This window comes from Rhizopus delemar, genomic scaffold (genome assembly GCF_000149305.1).
Source record: "Rhizopus delemar RA 99-880 supercont3.11 genomic scaffold, whole genome shotgun sequence".
In the NCBI taxonomy this organism is placed as follows: domain Eukaryota; kingdom Fungi; phylum Mucoromycota; class Mucoromycetes; order Mucorales; family Rhizopodaceae; genus Rhizopus; species Rhizopus delemar.
The window spans coordinates 1389520-1408892 of record NW_027137837.1 but is presented as its reverse complement, the minus strand read 5'-3'; the positions used below and the strand labels follow the sequence as shown (position 1 = coordinate 1408892).

General features: G+C 37.0%; 8 protein-coding genes across 8 annotated transcripts; 1 reads left to right on the top strand and 7 right to left on the bottom strand.

Annotated features, from left to right (window-relative positions):
- Positions 1-262: 262 nt before the first annotated feature.
- On the bottom strand, positions 263-1218 carry RO3G_13208 (uncharacterized protein; the record flags this gene model as incomplete). The annotated part of the gene is made up of 5 exons (XM_067667792.1): positions 263-631; positions 695-927; positions 985-1013; positions 1063-1123; positions 1182-1218. 5 exons carry the CDS (start codon positions 1216-1218, stop codon positions 263-265), a joined length of 729 nt encoding a protein of 242 aa, XP_067523893.1.
- A 1122-nt stretch (positions 1219-2340) lies between these two features.
- RO3G_13207 (uncharacterized protein) lies at positions 2341-2613 on the bottom strand (the record flags this gene model as incomplete). Its single annotated transcript, XM_067667791.1, has 1 exon — positions 2341-2613. The coding sequence occupies one exon, from the start codon at positions 2611-2613 to the stop codon at positions 2341-2343; it is 273 nt and encodes a 90-aa protein (XP_067523892.1).
- Positions 2614-5376: 2763 nt separating this feature from the next.
- RO3G_13206 (uncharacterized protein) lies at positions 5377-6467 on the bottom strand (the record flags this gene model as incomplete). The annotated part of the gene is made up of 2 exons (XM_067667790.1): positions 5377-6273; positions 6333-6467. 2 exons carry the CDS (start codon positions 6465-6467, stop codon positions 5377-5379), a joined length of 1032 nt encoding a protein of 343 aa, XP_067523891.1.
- Positions 6468-10171: 3704 nt separating this feature from the next.
- RO3G_13205 (uncharacterized protein) lies at positions 10172-10555 on the bottom strand (the record flags this gene model as incomplete). The annotated part of the gene is made up of 1 exon (XM_067667789.1): positions 10172-10555. One exon carries the CDS (start codon positions 10553-10555, stop codon positions 10172-10174), a length of 384 nt encoding a protein of 127 aa, XP_067523890.1.
- A 605-nt stretch (positions 10556-11160) lies between these two features.
- RO3G_13204 (uncharacterized protein) lies at positions 11161-11648 on the bottom strand (the record flags this gene model as incomplete). Its single annotated transcript, XM_067667788.1, has 4 exons — positions 11161-11259; positions 11314-11359; positions 11420-11469; positions 11520-11648. The coding sequence occupies 4 exons, from the start codon at positions 11646-11648 to the stop codon at positions 11161-11163; spliced, it is 324 nt and encodes a 107-aa protein (XP_067523889.1).
- A 954-nt stretch (positions 11649-12602) lies between these two features.
- On the top strand, positions 12603-14120 carry RO3G_13203 (uncharacterized protein; the record flags this gene model as incomplete). Its single annotated transcript, XM_067667787.1, has 5 exons — positions 12603-12752; positions 12819-12907; positions 12961-13181; positions 13245-13302; positions 13352-14120. The coding sequence occupies 5 exons, from the start codon at positions 12603-12605 to the stop codon at positions 14118-14120; spliced, it is 1287 nt and encodes a 428-aa protein (XP_067523888.1).
- Positions 14121-15359: 1239 nt separating this feature from the next.
- On the bottom strand, positions 15360-16274 carry RO3G_13202 (uncharacterized protein; the record flags this gene model as incomplete). Its single annotated transcript, XM_067667786.1, has 1 exon — positions 15360-16274. One exon carries the CDS (start codon positions 16272-16274, stop codon positions 15360-15362), a length of 915 nt encoding a protein of 304 aa, XP_067523887.1.
- An 829-nt stretch (positions 16275-17103) lies between these two features.
- RO3G_13201 (uncharacterized protein) lies at positions 17104-17372 on the bottom strand (the record flags this gene model as incomplete). Its single annotated transcript, XM_067667785.1, has 3 exons — positions 17104-17196; positions 17240-17283; positions 17330-17372. The coding sequence occupies 3 exons, from the start codon at positions 17370-17372 to the stop codon at positions 17104-17106; spliced, it is 180 nt and encodes a 59-aa protein (XP_067523886.1).
- Between the last annotated feature and the right edge of the window lie 2001 nt (positions 17373-19373).

Here is a 19373-nt window from a genome sequence, read left to right as displayed (position 1 = left end):
TTCTCTTCAGATCGTTTGTAGGAGCTGTGGCCTGTCCAGCTCTCTTCACTGAAATCTCTGTACTCGCATTTTGTGATTTTTTAAAGTTTTTTAATTGATCATTTAAAGACATGATTTAACTGAAGAAAGAAAAAGAAATCATTGCGTACCAATAAAAATTAAATTTTGTGTGTAGCATTTGAACAAAAAAAGTATCATTTTTATTTGATAGCAATTTGAATGATATACAAAGGTTTAAAGTTTTTTCTTCTTCTTTTTATTCTTATTTGGTCTTAGCAATTCTCTGAACATCCAAGATAGCTTGGTCGAGAATTTGTTGTTGGATCTTGGGATCTTGCAAGTCCTTGTTGATCTTTTCAATCAAGTAAGCAGCCAATTGCTTTTGTTCACGTTCACGAAGGCTGGTTTCGTGGCGAACCCAAGAATCCAAAGTAGACTTGGCTTCGGCTGCAACAGCAACTTGTTGCTTCAAAGTAAAAGCTTCAGCTTCTAATTTGGCAGTTTCACGAGAAAGCTCAAAAAGGGCCTTAGTAACATCAACTAAATCCTTCATTTGTCCAGCTTCATCAATACGTTCTTGAACAGCAGCCTTGTGATCTTCACGAGCCTTGGTCAAAACATTCTTGATACGCTATATTTCATTGCAAGCGTTTAGTTTTCTGTATACTTTTCTCTCTTTTCATGATTCACTTACTGCAACGTGTTCATCGGCCATGTTGGAGAAAGGTTCTCTGAGGTACTTGAGAAGAACACCGAGAAGACCAGCAGAGGCAACTAAGACTAAAGTTTCTTCGTTGAGAACATAGATTTCCTTGGAAATCAAGAAAGTGGCAAGACCAGTGCTCAAAGTAACAAAGCCGGTCTTGGAAACAAGTGAGTTGCCGGGAAGACTATTGATAATGCTGTTGGCCTTTTCCTTGGGTTCAACTATCGTATATGCTTTTTTAGTTTTTTGTTGATTATTTTTTCAAGAATAAAAATCACCTTCTTTTTGAGTTGTGTAGTGACGAGCACTAAAGAGAATAATTAGATTTGTCTAAAACAATCAGCTCGGAAACTTACACAGAAGCACCCAAAGATTGACGGGAGGCGTTCATTAAAGAAGGACGGGCAGCAATGGCAGCTAAACCATAAAAGCTGTTAATTGCTTGTAAAAATTGTGTTGTTATATTTGACTATACCGGAAGCTGCTTTCTTGGAAATCAAACGAAGAGCCATGTTACTCAATTCTAAGCAAAGATAAATGAATATTCACTTGAACAGAAAAGAATGTAGATTTTCTCTTACAATTAATGGATAAGCAAAAACAAATCTGTTATTTTTTTTCTCTAATTTTTTTTCTTCTCCTCCTCTGAGCTTGTATTTTTTTTTTGTATGAGCTTACCAAAGGTCTTCCATTGTGCCAGTTAAACAACCAGGGGAGGAGCGGGCATCAAAAAACGATAATACGTCACTTTTATATTTAATTTAGTTATTTTATGAAGATTTTAATGTTTATTAAAGCTCATTAAATAGTATAAGGATTAAAAGCGTTGTCAGTGTGTTAAACAGTACTTTAGCTTCTGTTACATCTCATTTGATCTGGCTTAATAATTATGATGTCTTGAAACATAACGTGCTCAATTAAGCCTTTGAATAAAATATCTTGTTTAAACGTATCAGCAGTATTGTATATTGATAGTGAAACCAGCAGTCGTTTTATTACGTGAGTCGACTTCACCAAAGGATAATTTTTATATGGAGTAAAAGTCCAAATGTATTACATTTAAACCAATGTAAAAATACTTTAGGAAATAATAATGTCTTGCGTTATTAGTTCTATTGATGACTTTCAGAAACTGATATCTTCTAAGTCTTAACCCATAGGTTGACATTTAGGTATTGTTTGTAACAGGAGCAAACACATTTAGACAAAGATCATATTGATTGCCTGATTGAGCTTTTTAGTTTAATAAAAACTTTTTGTATAGTTAAAAAACTGAAAAAAAAGGCATTCATGTAATAGATCGCTTTTATTAAGTGTGTGAAAACCAAGTATATATGTTTGTAAAAACAATTTTTACCAAAGACTATCCTAATTTGAGTAAGTGTTCTTCCAAACTCACTTGCTACTTGGTTTAATGGCTCATTAATGTTCCTACAGGGTATTGCAATTTTTAACCTTTTTGACTTTTGGAGTTCAGTTTAATGCTTAATATTGTTTCTTTTTTCTGGCGCTTTCAATTGTAAACAAAATTACTTGATGCACGCTTGTTGTCTTTGCTTCTCACATTTAAATGTAATGTTGGTACATTGAAATAAGGCAGACAAATATTACAATTCTGATAGTATCAGCTCTTTTTATTTCTTACATCTATTCTTTAACAAACATAACCTATCCACTGGATTTGGACCTTGATTCCACTGCTCATACTCGGATAAATCCGGTACACCTATTTGCTCTACAACAAAACTGGCTGATACAGCTCCGTACAAGGCAGATTGAACTGGATCTTGCTCTGTCTGAACCCAGCCAGCTGCATAACCTCCACAAAAGGCGTTTCCTGCGCCTGTAACATCCACTATATGCTCTTGATCTTTCTTCCAATCCCAATAAGCTGGTGTCCACTCCATTCTATCCTTGGTTTTTACAAGAGCACCATATTTACTTGCGCGTACAACTAGAATAATGGACGGTTTTTTGATTTTATCAAATAGCTCTTGACTGCAATGTTCAACTGTTTGCTTAAAATCGTTGTTATTTTCCAGGAGAAATTTATCAAATTGGTATCCAAGCATGTCAGCTATTTCTTCATGATTTGGTGTAATAATATCTATTTTCCGGGATGCCTCACATATTTGATCAAAGTTCTAATGGGTCAATTCAAGTTAGTTTTTTTTTTTCTTATATATATATTTCTTGCCCATTTTTTTGTGCTTTACTACCTCTGGTATGCACGCCCATGGTAAGGGCTCCCAAAGAAACTGAGCTTGACTTTTGGAACTCCTTTTCTTCCATTCGTCAATCACTTCTATCGCTCTCTCTGGAGAGGATATAATATGAACCACACGCATCGAATCTATCCAGCTGTCAGGGTAATCATCTGCAGTTGTTCGAATGATTGGGTGCTTATATTCAAAGTCACGGTGGTCATTTGCGCCGAATCGATTAATCCCGTGTGTGGTGTGTTTGTCAGGGTGATGTTTTGAAATCAAGGTGACATCCAAGCGATTTAGCTGATTGTCTATTTCTTCTGGATAGTCGAAACCTTTTTGTATAATGTAACCTATTTTTTGAGAATTCGGTGAAGGTTGCCACAATCTCATGCCTTCAGAATGATGAATTATTAATTTTAAGGAATGTAGTCTTTTATTTTACCGTAAATTGCAAAAATGCCAGCACCACCAAGTACATTGTATACTTTCCTACCGTCTTCATAATAAATATCGTCTATGATTAAGCTTCCTACAGAAGTCAATATTGGTGCTTCTGTCATTCGCAAAAAAGAAAAAACAAATTGCGTTCCTGAAAAATCATGTATCATACTGTATTTTTCTATTTTTTCGTAGTTTTAAATTACTTTTCATTTCTATGCTTTGTCTTATTTTTGCACTTGCTTTACAATAATTACAACACGAACCTATTGGTAACAATGAATATTGTACTGATTTTTCAAGAGATACAAGATAATGGAAGTCGTAGAATCCAATTTAGGCCTTTTAAAGATGGTAGTCTCACTATGGACCAACAAGCTTCTTACAAAACAAGAGAGTGCAGTTTATCACTCATTAATGTATTTCTCAGAGATGAAAAGGTGTGACAATAAAGGATAAAGTGAATTGGAGCAAGGTAATGTAAATTTAAAATATAGTCCATGTCAATCTACAATTCCAAGAAAATCTATACTATCGGGTGAGGGTAAACGTAGAACCTATTATACTTACATTGATGAGCAAATAACTATATTAATGAACCTAGTTACATTTAGTGAAATGAGTGCTGCTACCTTTGGCAAAGAAATAGAGGTTGAGTAAAAAGCGGCAAACGACTATGTAAAAATGTGCCACAAAAATTGAAGAAGGAATCAAAATCTAAATCGACGCTCGTTCATACTAAATATTTGATTAATGGTGCTGACAAATATCTTATTGTTAATTTAGAAGAACTCTAAGGGTTTGAGCAAGATATTCAGTGGTTTTTCAAGCACTACACCTACATTTCATAAACATTTGATCAACTTCTTTTAAAGGATCCTTTCCACGTAAGGTATTATAAAAGGATAAGTTAATAGAAAGGATACAGAAGAGAAAACCCAGGTAAAAAAAAACAAAAAAAAAAAAAAAAAAAAAAAAAAGTGCGAATCAGCAGCGATTTGTTCAAATACAATGATACACAAATGCAAAAATTGACTATTTTGAGAAGCATTTAAAAAGAAGTGTTAGTATCTTTGTTGAAGAAAAAAGAATAATACGGTTGTTAAATCTGTTCTTTTAGAAATAGCAACTAATTTTTAAAAATTAAATGTGATAAAGGACATATGCTTTTTATTCAGTAAAGATGTATAATCATATATTTTTTAATATATAAGATAAAATGATTATATTAGATAACTCCATACTGTACAAAAGCAAATTGATCGTACAGCTGTATATAAGCTAATTAAGCTGTGCATTCAAATAGTTTGAAAGCAAAAAAGTTGTGTGGAGCTCTTTTGCTTTTCGCAGGAAACTGTAATCAGCTCTTTTTTTTATAAATAGTAATAATCAGAAAGAGTACATCACTGAACGACATGACATACCACATAAAGTGTTTTCGTTGAGATGAAATGATTTAGAGAACTTTTTTATGTTTTTTATTGTTGAGAAAAAACCCAAGTTTAACAAGGTTTACATAGTCCATATTGTTGTACCCAATGGTACAACAGAGACTAGTGTGATCCTTTGCTGTTCACACACACACATGGTGTGTAAAACACTTTTTTATATATAGCATGTCTATATTATAAAATCACTTTGCTACTCTGTACACATATTGTTCTTTCTGTAAATGAAACATAAATAGTACTGATAAATTGGGAGCCCTTTTTGTTATGATTCTTTAAGTACATCATGATGGACTAATAGGTAATAAAAGACAAATTGACGTCAACATCACATACCAGTATTACGTCAATAGGCTTGAAAATGATAATTGAACCTGATTACTACATCGTTTGGACACAAACTATTGAGTTATCTGTGTCTACTGAGTCTAGTTTAATGAAAACAAGGAGCCAAATAATGTTGCAAAAAAAAAAAAAAAAAAAAAAAAAGAATGAATGATTTTTTAATGAGTAAAGGATTTTTAAATACAAAAGGAAAAAGAAATATGATACAAGAAACAACAGAAATGTTAAATTAACCAAGATAATTATGAGATTCAGGTCTCAGGAATGATTCTTTTGATGTTGGTACTCGTTGCCGAATAGCACATACCTGAGAAGACAGATTTGGACTGTGTAGTGGAGATGAAGCGACAGGTAAAGCACCGACGACAGGCGAGGAGCGGAATTGACTGAAGGCTTCCAATGCTTCATATTCATCTTGTGTGATATCAACAGCATCTTGTTCCACCGGCTTTTCATGCAACTGAATCGTTCGCAGCTTTTCTATGGGTGTCTGCAAGGCATCAATCGAGATGCGTCGCTTCACGTTGAAATCCTGGTGGAAACTAGGTGGTGAATTGGTATGACCAGAGTCACTGGAAGTAGTGGAGATGGAGGATCGACGAGTTTGTTCAAAGAGTTCATAGTCTTCCCTTTTGGCAGGCCATGATGAACGGTTTCTAGGTACATTGTATGGTTTTCGATGATAATAATAATCACTTGTAGGAGGAGGTTGAGGGAACTGTGAGTTGTGATTAAAATGAGTCTTGACAGGAGAAGGGGACAATGAATAAGGGTAAGATGAACGATATCCACCCGAACGAATGGGTGTAGAAATAGAAGATCTTCGGTGAGGTGGGGGCAGTGTACGGTTGTATACCATCGAGTTGTATTCTAATGGAGGCACAGAATACAGATCTGTTTGTTGAGCCCACGGGAATCGCTCCTCATGTAATTGAGTCGGAGATTCTGTTACTGGATCGTCTGCCATGATCGCACGGGCTTTCTTGGGTTTTGTATGATCCTTTACTGTCTCCATTGATGCAACCGATTTTCTTTTTTCCTTGTCATGAGTTTGTGTATGCTGCATCATATTGTCAAATCGGCTAAACATGCGATCGCAGCCTTCAACAATACACTTGTAAGGTTTCTGTATATGTTTTCATAATTGAGTTGTTTGCAATAAAGGAATATAAAAGACCTTTTTACCTCTCCTGTATGCTTTCTTTCATGTCTTGCTAAATGCTCGCTTCTTGTAAATACCATATTACAATCACCATACCCGGTACAACGAAATTGTTTAGGTGTAGATCTTTGACCAGAGCTTCTTCTTTTAGGCGGCATGTTTTGAATTGATAAATAGCTAAAAAAGAAAAAAAAAAAAAAAGGAAAAAGAAAAGAAAGCGAAAAAAAATGAACTTGTATTTTCTCAGTGATTTGATGGATTTTTATTTCTTGAACTGAAACCTAACTTAAAATGCAAACTCTCAAAACATGTCCAGGGCAAAATTTTTTATTCTTTTTTTTTTCTCTTGTAAAAATTGGACAAGTTCCATGCGTATATTTAACTTTATTATTCTTTATATATAATACAATTAATGAGAGCAATACTACTACTTTACTAATAAATGGCTCACGTAGAATAAAAAGGGAGAATCATAATGACAATGATGATTTTCATTACAATAATGAACAATGATATCATATTTAAACACTTGTTAGCTAGTCTGAGTTTTTTTTTCTGAATGGCAATTGATGCTACCAACTGTTCATTTTCTTTTGTCTTGTTCTCTTAATGTTTACAACCCTTGTCAGTTTAATATTTTTTACAGGTGACCTAATGGCGATTGACAGTAACCCTGGGGTTTTTTTTGTTTCGTATTTAAAATAAATTTAGGCATTTTTTGACTCTTTTTTTCATTGTTGGTTCCTTGAACCTGGAAAGATATTATGAAAAAAAAAAAAAGAAAGGCATTTTCAAATGTCCTGTTTGAAATGGTACTTTATACTCTTTTAAATAAAGTATTTTCAATAAAAAAATGTGTAAACTACTTTAAAATATTTGTAAAATACAAACAATGCGAAAAAAAAAGTTTCTTTATGCATTGATTTGAAGATACTGTGTTGAAACAGTGCCAGTCAATTCGTTTTGTGCTTGATATGGTTAATAGATAACATATATGCCCTGGTTGAAAGAGCATGCAATTTAATATATTCAGTTATCTTCTTCGCTCTTGACTGTAATTGAAAGTTGCAATTCAGGAGAATAGATCAAGTGTAACTAAAAACTTACACACAATTGTATTCTTTTTCACTTGAAAGAATATAAAAAAAAAAAAGAATCTGAATTTTAAATTAAACAGTCTAGACTTTTTAAGATGTTTCTTCAAGGAGTATAAAACATTCTATTGCTTGTCAATATCAAACTTATTAAATTGAAATGTACTTGAAGATACTCAATTAGGGAACTTTATCTTTGTTCTGGAAAACAATGCAAAAACTCATTGAAGTCTAAAAGAGAATCTCTTTGAAAACATTTCATGAATGAGTCCTGCTTTATCACTGTATCTCTTAAACACGACACGTACAATACAAAGCTAGCCTATGTTGAATAACACACAAAAGCTTCATTGCAAAACCTATAATTGAATTGGTGTCGATCTTTTCAGTCTGCCTGTTTCTTCATTCTCATTTTGTCGTCACACAATCTGAAACTCAGACAATGCAAATGCATAAAAACCTTTAAAGAGAAGAGGGTGTGTTGAATGATGAGCGCTCCAAACCGAGGAATAACATGAACATGATCAAGAATATAAGAGGCACTGTAAGTCTTACTTTTACCTTGTTCACCTTGACTTGTTTTAAAAACAAAAGCAGTGCATGTGACCCTCACTCTTTAGTTAAAGCAGGGGCAGCAATGTGTAATGGATCGGCTGTTAGGGGCAGGGGATTGTGTTCCCTTTCTTGTAAACCCAAGCTATGGATCAAACTCGGCCTCCTTTTGAAGGTGTTTATTAACCCATTGCTGTGTCCTGTTCAATTGCTTATCCTGCAAATCTTTTTCAAAACAGCAGCTCTCATATCCTCCCTAGCAACACTGCATCTCCATCGTTACGATTAACCATTTACTGAAAAGCTTATTTCAGCTCAATGCTAACTTTTTTAATCAATTTCTTATTTGGTTTATTGTGTATATGTTTTTTTTTTTTCAAAACAAAATGTTTTGTTTATTTGGTGTCACGAGAAGCGTTTCTTTTAAGCCAAGTCGGTTTTTAAGTCAGTCTCTCTTTATTCAATTTATTTCATCAAATATTCAATAGTGTAAGTAAAAAAAAAAAAATAATAATAGCGTTGTACCATGTATTGTTCAACCACTTTTCTCGATCTGCAGGTGGATTTTCAGACATTAACGTCGGGGCTTAAATCTATTGAAGCAAGAACAAAATGTTAAACCTTAATTATAATCCTTTTGTTCCATAGTAACACCTTTTCTTTTTGCTTTCTTTTTCTTTTGTAATCTCACCCATATAAGTCATATGCTCAAACTTATATCTGAGGCAGTTGCTTTAGGCAGAGGGGTAGCCGAGCAAGAAGACCTGCAACAAATAATGCAATTGTTTACTTACACATTTCTCGCCATTTACTCCGTATTGCTTGTTACTGATGGTTATTACTTTTTGGTATGCCTTATATTAGGATTTGCTTTAGGAGCTCTCTTTTTTAGTAATACAGAGGGTAGAATTGTCATAAGAGAATATCAAAAAAGCTATGTTGAAACCGTGGTATTATCTTGTCTTTTTTCTTTATTTATTGTTTACTCATGTCGTCTGTAGGACAGCAGTTTCAATTCAGCACCAGAAAAACTCGAACTCTATCATCGGTCACTTCAAACTGTAGTTAATCAATTGCTGGATTATTTCATGCGTGATTTTATTTCAAATTGGTGGAAGGAATTGAATGTTTATAAGGATACACAGTTTGAGAAGATTACAAGACAAAAATTAAACGGGGTGTGTGTACAAGTAGAGAAGATCTTGATGAATCAAGATAAGAATGATATAGTGATGTCGACCTTATATGGAGTAGCCAATACGTTAATTATTCATATGGTAAGAGGCTAGAAAAAAAAGGAGGAAGGATTCTTGTGAAAACTGAATTGTATACAGAGGGAATGCAGAGCTTTTGAAGAATCTGAAGTTTCTATAGAAGATTATGTAAGAAGAAATCCTCAATCGCCCTTTGGGCAGCTTTTGTCCAAAAAAGAACAGCATCAGCAACTTCGTGGACTCAGCCAAACGTTATTAAAAAGAGCTCTGGTTGGTTCAGAAAAGGAGTCTGACTTACTGATGAGTTTACTTAAAGAATTACTTGCCACGTTTCTATGGGGGAACATATGGATATCCTTAGTGATCCTGATTTCTGAATGCTACGATTATGATTCTTCTCTCTGACGATGAAACTTCGGCTGTCGTTCAGGAAACCGTGACTGCTGCATTGGAAGGGATAGTAGAGGAAACCCAAGGTCAGACAGGCGAGGATAAAGTTGAGGAAAGAAATGAGATTGTGGAAGAGGAAACGTTCTTCTCACCAGAGTCTGCGCAATTTACAGTGATGGATATCTCACCATCGCAGTCACCGGAGCAGCCTCTCAATAAGAGCCAGTTATCTTATATTATACAGATTGAACGACCTGCTGTAGAGGAAAACACAGGTTCAGAAGGTGGAGGCTATGTAATCACACGAAGCTATACAGATTTTGAGAGTTTTCACACCATACTTGCCGCAAACCACACAAAACGCACCGTAAAGATACAGCTAAGGCTTCCTTTGGATCCTACACGATCCTGGCTCAAACAGTCAAAAAAACGAGGTGATGCGATCAGTGGTGACCTAGAGAATTACCTAGTCAAGGTAGTACATGATCCAGAGCTTGGAACCGACCCTGTTGTTTCAGCCTTCTTGAGAAAAGAGAGACGATCGGAAATGATGAGTGAAGAGGTGATTTCATTTTCTGAAGAATTTAAAGACCGAGTAGTAGCTGCATTTGCTCATTTGACCGAATCCAAGAGTACTAGCACAAGTAATAGCATCAGTCCTGTTGCCAGATCACGCTCCCTGTTTTCGCGTTCTTCATCTTCCTCCAGGACGCTAACGGAACTGAATCTAGCAGAGGACAAACAGCGACCCAGAAAGGATTCGATCTCAAGCTTGACCAGTCCTTCACCTCCCGATACCCATTCAGTCGCGAGCGGCAGTAGCAGTATAGATGAAGAGCCTGAGCTATCGGCAAAGTCACCAGAAACAGCGCCTAGATCACTTAGTTCGATGGATGTAGAACTCTTGATCGAGACGACATATGCGTTGGTGATTGAAATCTTCAACTTGACTCCGTCCAACAACAAGGCCTGGATGCGAAGATCCATATTGAACATCTTGCGAGAAATCGTTCGACGTTCCTATACAGAATTTATATCAGAACAGTATAATGACCTCTTGAATCTCTATCTCTCTCCAGATGCAATCATGCTTCGCTTGAACCAATTGGGTCAGCAGCTCTGGCCAGAGGGTCAGTGGGCTGTAGGAGAAAAGAAGAAGAAGTCCAAGGAGCGATCGGATAAGGACAGAGAGGAAAGCAAGAGGATGGCGAGAATCTTGTTGATGAATCGAGTGATACCTAATACAGTACGTCAATTGATTGGAGACCAAAACTGTAATACAGCCATGGATCGTATCTGGGCTCGATGTCAAGATCCTCTGTTGAATCGAGTCCTTATGTTGCAATTGCTGGAACGAATCATAAAACCGATCTTGGGTTAAAAGAACTTGTTTGTATAGAAGTACTCTCTCTCTCTCTCTTGTTGTATATAAATAAATAAAAGGCTGAAATCCAATGTCAAGTCAACAAACAAAACATGACTTTCTTACATCTTCCTTTTTCTTCATATCAAAAATAAGTAGTAAAGGCATATTTGTAAAATAATAGAGTTGTCAAAGGATAGATGTTGCTTTTATTCTACTATTTAATTGAAAATACACGTTAACATTCAATCAGCTTCTTCAAGGTGACAACAACATCGCCTCCGTTGGTTCTTAAAGCTGATTCGGCATCTGCCTTGCTTAATTGAAGCTCTTTTATCTATTTACAAGTCAAGTTAGTGTTCTTTGAAATCGTTGCGTGTTCATTTATTACCAAAAGATCCACATCAGCTTTATTTACTGCACCAGTAGCAGGTTTACTGTTCATAATTTAAATTCTTTATTCCCCCCTTTTTTTTGTTTATAACAACTCAACTTACGGTAAAGACTTTTTGTGTTCATTGGCTAGTTCATGTAAACTAAGTAAAGCCTAGTAAAGACGTCAGTTTTGCAATTTTCTTTTGAAAAACTAATTTGAACCTTATTTAATTTTTCTGCAGCCTTTTGACGAGCTGTAAGTTCACCATTGACAGCCTCAGAGACCTTTTTGGCACTAGTGTCATGGTGATCGTGGTTACAGTTGGAGTGGTCGTGATGGTGTTCTGCCATTGTTTTAATCAAAAAGAGAGGCTTATGGTCTCTCTTTTTTTTAGGGCGCTTTTACAGGATTTCCCAGGTGATTGGCCGCTTGACATTCTGATTGGCTGATGAAAGTGAATGGAGTTCTGTACTCGATCAGACACATTCACTCTTTTATTTGACGACTCCAAAACCTGTTAACAGACATGTGGGAAATGCTTGATACTATCAGAAAAGCACTGCAAGAGACTATCTTGGTGATGCTATCAGACTATTTCACTTTTGAGGCAGTTTGTACCAAAAGATGCTCCAGTATTCTTCAGTCAGGTTGAAGTCTGGCGAATGCAGACCAAGACATATAACTGTAGCCTTTTCTGGTAGTTTTTTTTTTTTTTAAATCCTTAGAATTAGGATGGAATTGTTTGTATGCTCAGAGTGCATCCCTTGTATATTATGCTATCTTTATGGTTCTCTGAGTCGAGATCAGTTTTCTTTTTTAATCTTGTCTTTCAACACCAACATCACTGTGGATTAAACATATCTTTAACTGAATTTCTTCTATAAAACGATTTGAATGTCGCTTGTTCGATAATGATTTTAGAACTGTGCCTTAAGCCATTTTTTTTTTGTAGACATATGCTCTCTACAGTGACAGTTGCTGTTAGAGCAAGAAAGGCAAAAAGTTATATTTGCTACGATGACTGCAGCAGCCTAAAAGACTATGACTGGCCAATACATTTTATTTATATCATCTAAAAGGTAATCTACAATTGATAGGATAGGATCGATTCAAAATACAGGCTAGATCATTTCATTTGAAAAAGAAAAGAACAAGAGAAAAATGCCCTTGATGTTTGAAGGACTCAATGTCGCACCTTTTTTGTGGCTGCTAAAAAAAGATGTGACTCCAAGAACAAAAACCAGTGGCAATTTCACAGCCAATTTTCCCCTCACCCTCTCTCTTTTTTTTATATTTATTACAAAATGGGAAAATCACAAGTAAAAGCCAATCGTCCTCAACGCCATGATCCTCTTCATGTTCAACTTGCCGATCTTCCCGAACAAGCGTTTACAAAGAAAGCACCTCGTCAAAAATTCATTGATCGTAATAATCGATCCGAAGAAGCCGATCAGGTAAAAAAAAAGGGGACAAGAGTCCCCCTTAAAAAAAAAAAGGAGAGCATTGACCCGTTGCCTTAGACCTATTTGGACTCCAAGCTATCCAAAAAAATTTTAAAAATCGCAAGAGAACAACAAGAACAAATAGACGGCGAGGGAAAAGAAGAAGAGTAAGCGTCCTGTCTTTCTTTTTCTCTTTACTCACTCTTGTTTTTCTTGACAGAGAATCAAAGGAAACATTTGGCTTAGGATTCCCCGAGGATGAAGAGGAGATGGATGAGATGGAAGGAGACGGAGGATATGAAGAAATTGAGGTGGATGAAGCAGATGCTGATATCTTGAGTAAATTTTTCCCTAGTGCGCCTAGAGAAAAGAAGTCATTGGCAGACATCATTATGGAAAAGATCAATGAAAAGAATGCGGCCGAAGGGTTGCCAGCGATTGGTACGTGTGTGTGTGTGTCCTAAACAGGAGGGAGTAGAAAAACTCACTGTGTTGTGTTGGTAGAGGAAGAAGAGCAATTGGCACCTTCGATGAATCCAAAGGTGGTTGAGGTGTATACAAAGTAAGGGAAACGAGGAATGTATCAAGGACAAGGATTAAGGTTATAATAGAGTAGGTCAATTGTTGAGTCGTTACAAGTCTGGCAAATTACCCAAGGCCTTCAAAATCATTCCTTCTTTAGCTAACTGGGAAGAGATCTTGTACATCACCCAACCCGAGACATGGACACCCCACGCCACCTATGAAGCCACTCGTATGTTTGTCTCGAATCTGAAGGTCAAGCCTGTCCAACGGTTTTTAAATCTCGTCTTATTGGACCGTATACGTGAAGATGTCGCTGAAAACAAAAAGTTGAGTTATCATCTTTATCTGGCATTAAAGAAGGGCCTCTATCGTCCAGCGGCCTTCTTTAAGGGCATTCTATTTCCCCTGTGTGAGTCTGGTAACTGTACACTGAAGGAAGCCTCTATCCTCGGCAGTGTACTTGCCAAGGTCTCCATCCCTGTCCTTCATTCTTCTGCCGCTCTCTTGCGTTTGGCCGAGATGGATTACACCGGTCCGAACTCACTCTTTATTCGTGTCTTGCTCGACAAGAAATATGCTTTACCTTACAAAGTGGTAGATGCTCTTGTCATGCATTATGCCCGATTCACAAACGATCCACGCGAAATGCCTGTGCTCTGGCATCAATCCTTGCTGGTCTTTGTTCAACGATATAAACAAGATCTGGTGGCGGAACAAAAGGACTTGTTACTTGAAGTCCTTCGAAAGAAGCATCATCCTGGTATTTCACCTGAAGCAAGACGTGAAATCGTTCATTCGGAAGCAAGAGATGACATGATGATGGATAAAGAAGAAGATATCATGATGATGGATTAAACATATTGCATAGAATTCCCCCTCTCCCTCTACACTCACTCCTCCCCTTTCATAACAAAAAAAATCGTTTTTTTCTACATGTTAAACCAGACAAAAAAAAAAAGGTCTTATTATATATTAAAAAAAATAGTAAAAAAAAAATATTTATGACGGAGGAGATTGAATGACTTGTGGAGGAGATGCAGGAATTTGTTGTGTTGATGGACTGCTTGCAGCCAATTTTTTACCTTTCAGCATATTTTTCAAGGCACGTAAAGCAAACACAGTCAAACCAATGCCGGCCCAGTCTTCATCGTGTAAATCCCGCAAGTCACCGACGGTCATGATGTCTTGATTTTGTAATTTCTTTGCCCACTCTTGTGCCTTGTCTGCTCCTCGATGGGATGCCAAAGCACAGTCTGTGACAAAAACCCCGATGTCGGTATCATCGGAATACTCTACAATGGAGAAATCAATATGGACATTCTCTTTTACTTTTTTTTTTTTTGTTTTACCGTTCAAGATGTGATTCACCAGCCGTTCTCGCTCTCGTTCGTCCAGAACTTGTGGGATGGCCGGGCTTTGGATCGTCAGACTGGCCAAGCTGTCGATCGGCAGCTTACTGTCATTGTCTAGAGGGGTCTTGATCTCTTCCAGTTCTCTTAGTGTTCGCATCGCTTCTCTATATTTGTTCTCTGCCGCACGCACACGCCCCTCAAAATTATCACACTTTTGTTCTACTTCTAGCACCCGGTCATTCGCCTGACTCAACTCTGCTCGTGTCCTGTCCAGCTCATTGCGAATGTCACTCTCCCTTCGCCAGACAGATCGCCTGACCTGTTCCACTTGCTCTGACTCGGATGGTTTATCGATATCTCGCAGGATCCGATTGATCTCTTTGGTGATATGCTGCTGGTATCGCTCTGGCAAGACTTGCTCTTCAATCATCTCCCGCACCACTTCCTCTGCCGTATCTGTTTCCACATTAAAATCAAATTTCACAGAAAGCTTATCCATGCCCTTGAAGACGACCTGGAGGGTCAGATGCACATTGTCTGGGTCAGCGGCGAGCAAGACCACGTCCGGTTCGACCGCCAGAAAGGAATGTTCCAGGATCTCTTGAGCAGACATCCTCTGGTCTTCCTCACTCAGACAACTCTCAATCACGCTCAACACCTCTGGGTTCTGCACCTTGGCCAGACAGCCCGGTTTGACTCCCTAAAAGAAACATGAGCAAATCCATCGTCCCCATCCTGCCCCTCACTGAATCTTTACCGCTGATACTTTTTTGTAAATCTGTGCTGCGTTTTTGCATTCACCATAAGGGTATTCGCCTGTGGCCATCTCCAGCAGACACATGCCAAAGGCATAAATATCTACTTTTTCGCTGTAACCTTGTTCTTCATACATCTCGGGCGCCATGAATTCCGGAGTGCCAATCAGTGTATACTTTTTACCCAACTTCATCTCGGCTGTTCCCATATCTCCAATCTTGACCTCACCGTGAGCTCCGTTGATGAAGATATTGTCACACTTGATGTCTCTGTGAATGATGGGTGGATTGTGGCCGTGAAGATAGGCTAAGCCTTTCAAGATTTGACGAGACCAACGTTTGATGATCTTTAGATTGGGTAAAGGGACCAGTTTTCGAATGTATTCTCGTAGTGTGCCAGAGGTCATGAGCTCGGTGATAAAGACGAATTCATTGTCACCGTACCAAGCATCGTGAAATGAAATGATGTTGGGATGTCGTACTGATTTGAGAATTTGAATTTCATGTTCAAGATCTTTATTATTTGGGTTGGACATGGCTTGCATTGTATTCCAAGCAACCTCATACCCTTCATCACGGTCAATGGCCTTATAGACCACCTTGTAGGCCCCTTTGCCCAGCAGTGTATTGAGGCGTACGTAGCGTTCGTTGGGAGAGACTTCGGTTACTTTCTCTGAATCGCGGGATGATGACTGGTCGATGATTTCGTTGGGTGTGTGTATGTTGTATGGGTTATCTATTCTAAAGGAAGTGCGAGTGGGATAGTCGTTTGGTATGACTTCGTTGTTTTGAAGTGGTGCATAATAATTTGAATATTCTATTGGTTCATTTGTATTATCTGGACTGAATTTGACATGTAGACTATTCTTTGTGTTGCCCGTTTCTTGTTCCGATGCCATCATAAAATAAGAAGAAGGGGAGTGGTGGGTGTTGTAAAAGAATAGGTTTTAAAAAATTAAAACAAAAAAAAAAAAAAAAAAAAAAAAACCTACAATGTGCCTCGTTACAATTACCAACTCCGGTGATTTTTCATCATGACATAATCACTTGAGCTTGATCACACTCCATCCCCCCCAAGCTTCACTCACTGCTGGATTTGAAACAAGCGATGGAGGTAAAAGAAAAGCGCCTGACATTGATTGTTTCTCCAGAGACATAACATGCAACAAGCCATAAAAGGAAAAATGTTATGTTGTGGGTAATGAGTGTGAATATTGTCTTTAATGAGAACGTACGACGAGGTCTGTTTGAAGGTAAGAGAATTGATTTTTGATTGGCTAAAAGAGATTATAGACATGAATAGAGTAGGCGTGTCATGATCTGAGACAATAAACTGTATTCTATAACGTGATTAATTATAAAACCTTTATTGTGCATTAAAGTAAAATCCGCTTCACTGATTATTCATTGCATCATACCACATTCAATCCATTTTTAAACACTTTCTTGATGGGTTTCAAATGGATTGTGTTAAATCATAGCCCCCAGTTCATAGGATGTGTCCTACGCATAAATCAATGTCTAAAGTCTCAGAATGTCTCTTTATTTCAATCAATGAATCCCTTTTCACCAATTTAATAATAAAAATGAAATGGTTCATTTGCTTTCAAATAGAATGTGTTTTCAATTGAAAAAAAAAAGATAAAAAAAGATTGAAAAGGAGATGTATTTTTAATGACTTGACTCCTATAGAAATCATTTTGTTGAGCATGTATTACCCAATAAACCAATTTATTGTGTGGTCTTGAACAATTGTTCGACGAGATCTGTTGGTGAAGGATCATCTGTGTTATGAAATGGTGTTACTTGTCTACAGTATTGTGGCTATACAATGATTAATACAAGTCATTGTCATCAATCAACTTACTAAAGCAGAGGATGAATGCGATCGTTTTATTTCTTGTGATGAGTCTATCATCCATCGTTAGCATCTATCCTATTTGTATTTTATTCTTACTAGAAGATGTAGGATCCAATTGTTGTCTATCGTTTATAATCATTGTTGGTATATCAGTAAACATTTGTTGCTTTTTTAGTGGTGGACTAGTAAAATGGGATTGTTAATAGATCCATTGAATTATTCTTATTATTCTATTACATGTTGTATGGAACAGCAGACTCTGTTACTTGATCTAATCGAAAAGAAAGCTAAGGTAATTTGAGTAACATAACAAAAAAAAAAACTTGTTTCTTGTGCTTTACTTTGATTGTCGAGTTAAATTTACATTCGTCTAATAAATATCTTCTACTCGTAAGTCCATTATTTGCATATTCAGAAAGGTTGATTGTTAAGCTTCCAATGAACACAATATCTTTTGTTCCTCCTATTTCTTGAAACACTTGCAATTTGAATTCACAAGGACCTAATATATTATCTTTTGCAATAACCAAGTGAGCTAATGTATTGATTGGGTGACTCCAAACAATGACATGATCTCGAATGGGTGAACTGTTAAAGTAAGTCAATTGTCTTTCAACAGTGTGATTTATAAAACCTCATTGTTGAACCACTTGCATGAGAAGCATTCTTTAATTTCCACTTGACATGATATAATCCACTAACAAGAGGTACATTGGCAAGGTCATGTATCGTTATTTGAATTGAAAAGTCTAGTTTACGATGTTTGGATACAAATAAATTTGAAAATTGCATTGAAAAATTATGCAGGAAAAATAAAAAGGAAAAAAAAAAAAGAAAAATATAAAAAAAAGGGCTGTAAAAAGAAAGTGACAGTGGTGCTTAGCAAAATGTTGCCAATTCATGAAACATATTAAAAAGTTATTTAATTAATTAAGCTAAGCATTCATCCTATTACTTTTTTTATAGCCCATTTCAAAATTACAGTGTTACTGGTATCAATTTGCAGAGGTCGAAATGATGCTTACCTTCTTGTTCAAACTACGGTTTATTTCTACTAAATTGAAAGGCAAATCAACACTAATTTACGTTATTTGATTGAAAAAAATCAATCCAACAACGCATGTCCGTGTTTTATCCCAGCTTTGGCAGGCTAGTAGAAACTTTGGTTTCTGCATAGAGTCAAGATGATCCGCCGTGCGTCCTCCTGCAGGGTTCAAAGACACGGTCATAGTCAACTTTACCCTAACTTTTGATAGAGTTATTGCATCTCATGAGATAAAGCATGTAAAATAGAACGATTCAAAAGCTTTTGAACCCTTCCTGTCTTTGCTTACCATCACAAAGTCAATTCTCTTGTTAGATGATTTGCTGAGCCTGACAGCTACTGCTGCTGAGCTCAACAAACTCCGACATAAAGTCGAGATCCTCACAGACTCACCGCTCAAGTCACACAGCTTACGAGGGCCAAGCATCGGGACATGGATCAAAAGAAAGCGAGGATCTTTGCAGACCGTTGCCATACGATGAACACGCGTTCAGAGTTCGATCACTCCTTTCGCTTACCTCTCCTTCCTTGATCTAGTCTTCTGCCAGCAATCGTACAAGATGACTCGCTATTTCCCCTCCTTTTCTACCTTCCAGACGGCCCCTCCTGCATGATCCCGTCTGCCTCCACATCAGCAACATTGTCAAGTTGCTGCTCAGCAAGAAATATCTCAGCCATCCTTTAACCACCCAAGACTTTCTACTTGTTTACCAAGCCTAGGATTCCCGGTTGGACCCATCTGCTCCAAGCTGCGTCGATTGATGATCAACAACAGCCGAGGGGCTTGATCTTTCTTGTTCCAATCAACACGCTGTCGTACTTTTATTGACCCATGTAGGATTGTATGAGAAGACCAAAGATGTCTGTCTTGTATAATTGAAAGCAGTGTCTAGACACCAACCACTTTAGTCGTTTGACTTGTTTCTTATTTTTCAATTGTCTGCTTCAATCCTGTGTATTCGATGGTCTCTTTAAGAGATTCAAGAAAGAAAACAAGTCAGAACAAGATGGCTGTGATGGATGTGTGGTTGTTAAGGAGATCATCGGTTGGTTCCTGTTCCACACAAATCTCACGCATATGGTTCAAGTTAGGAA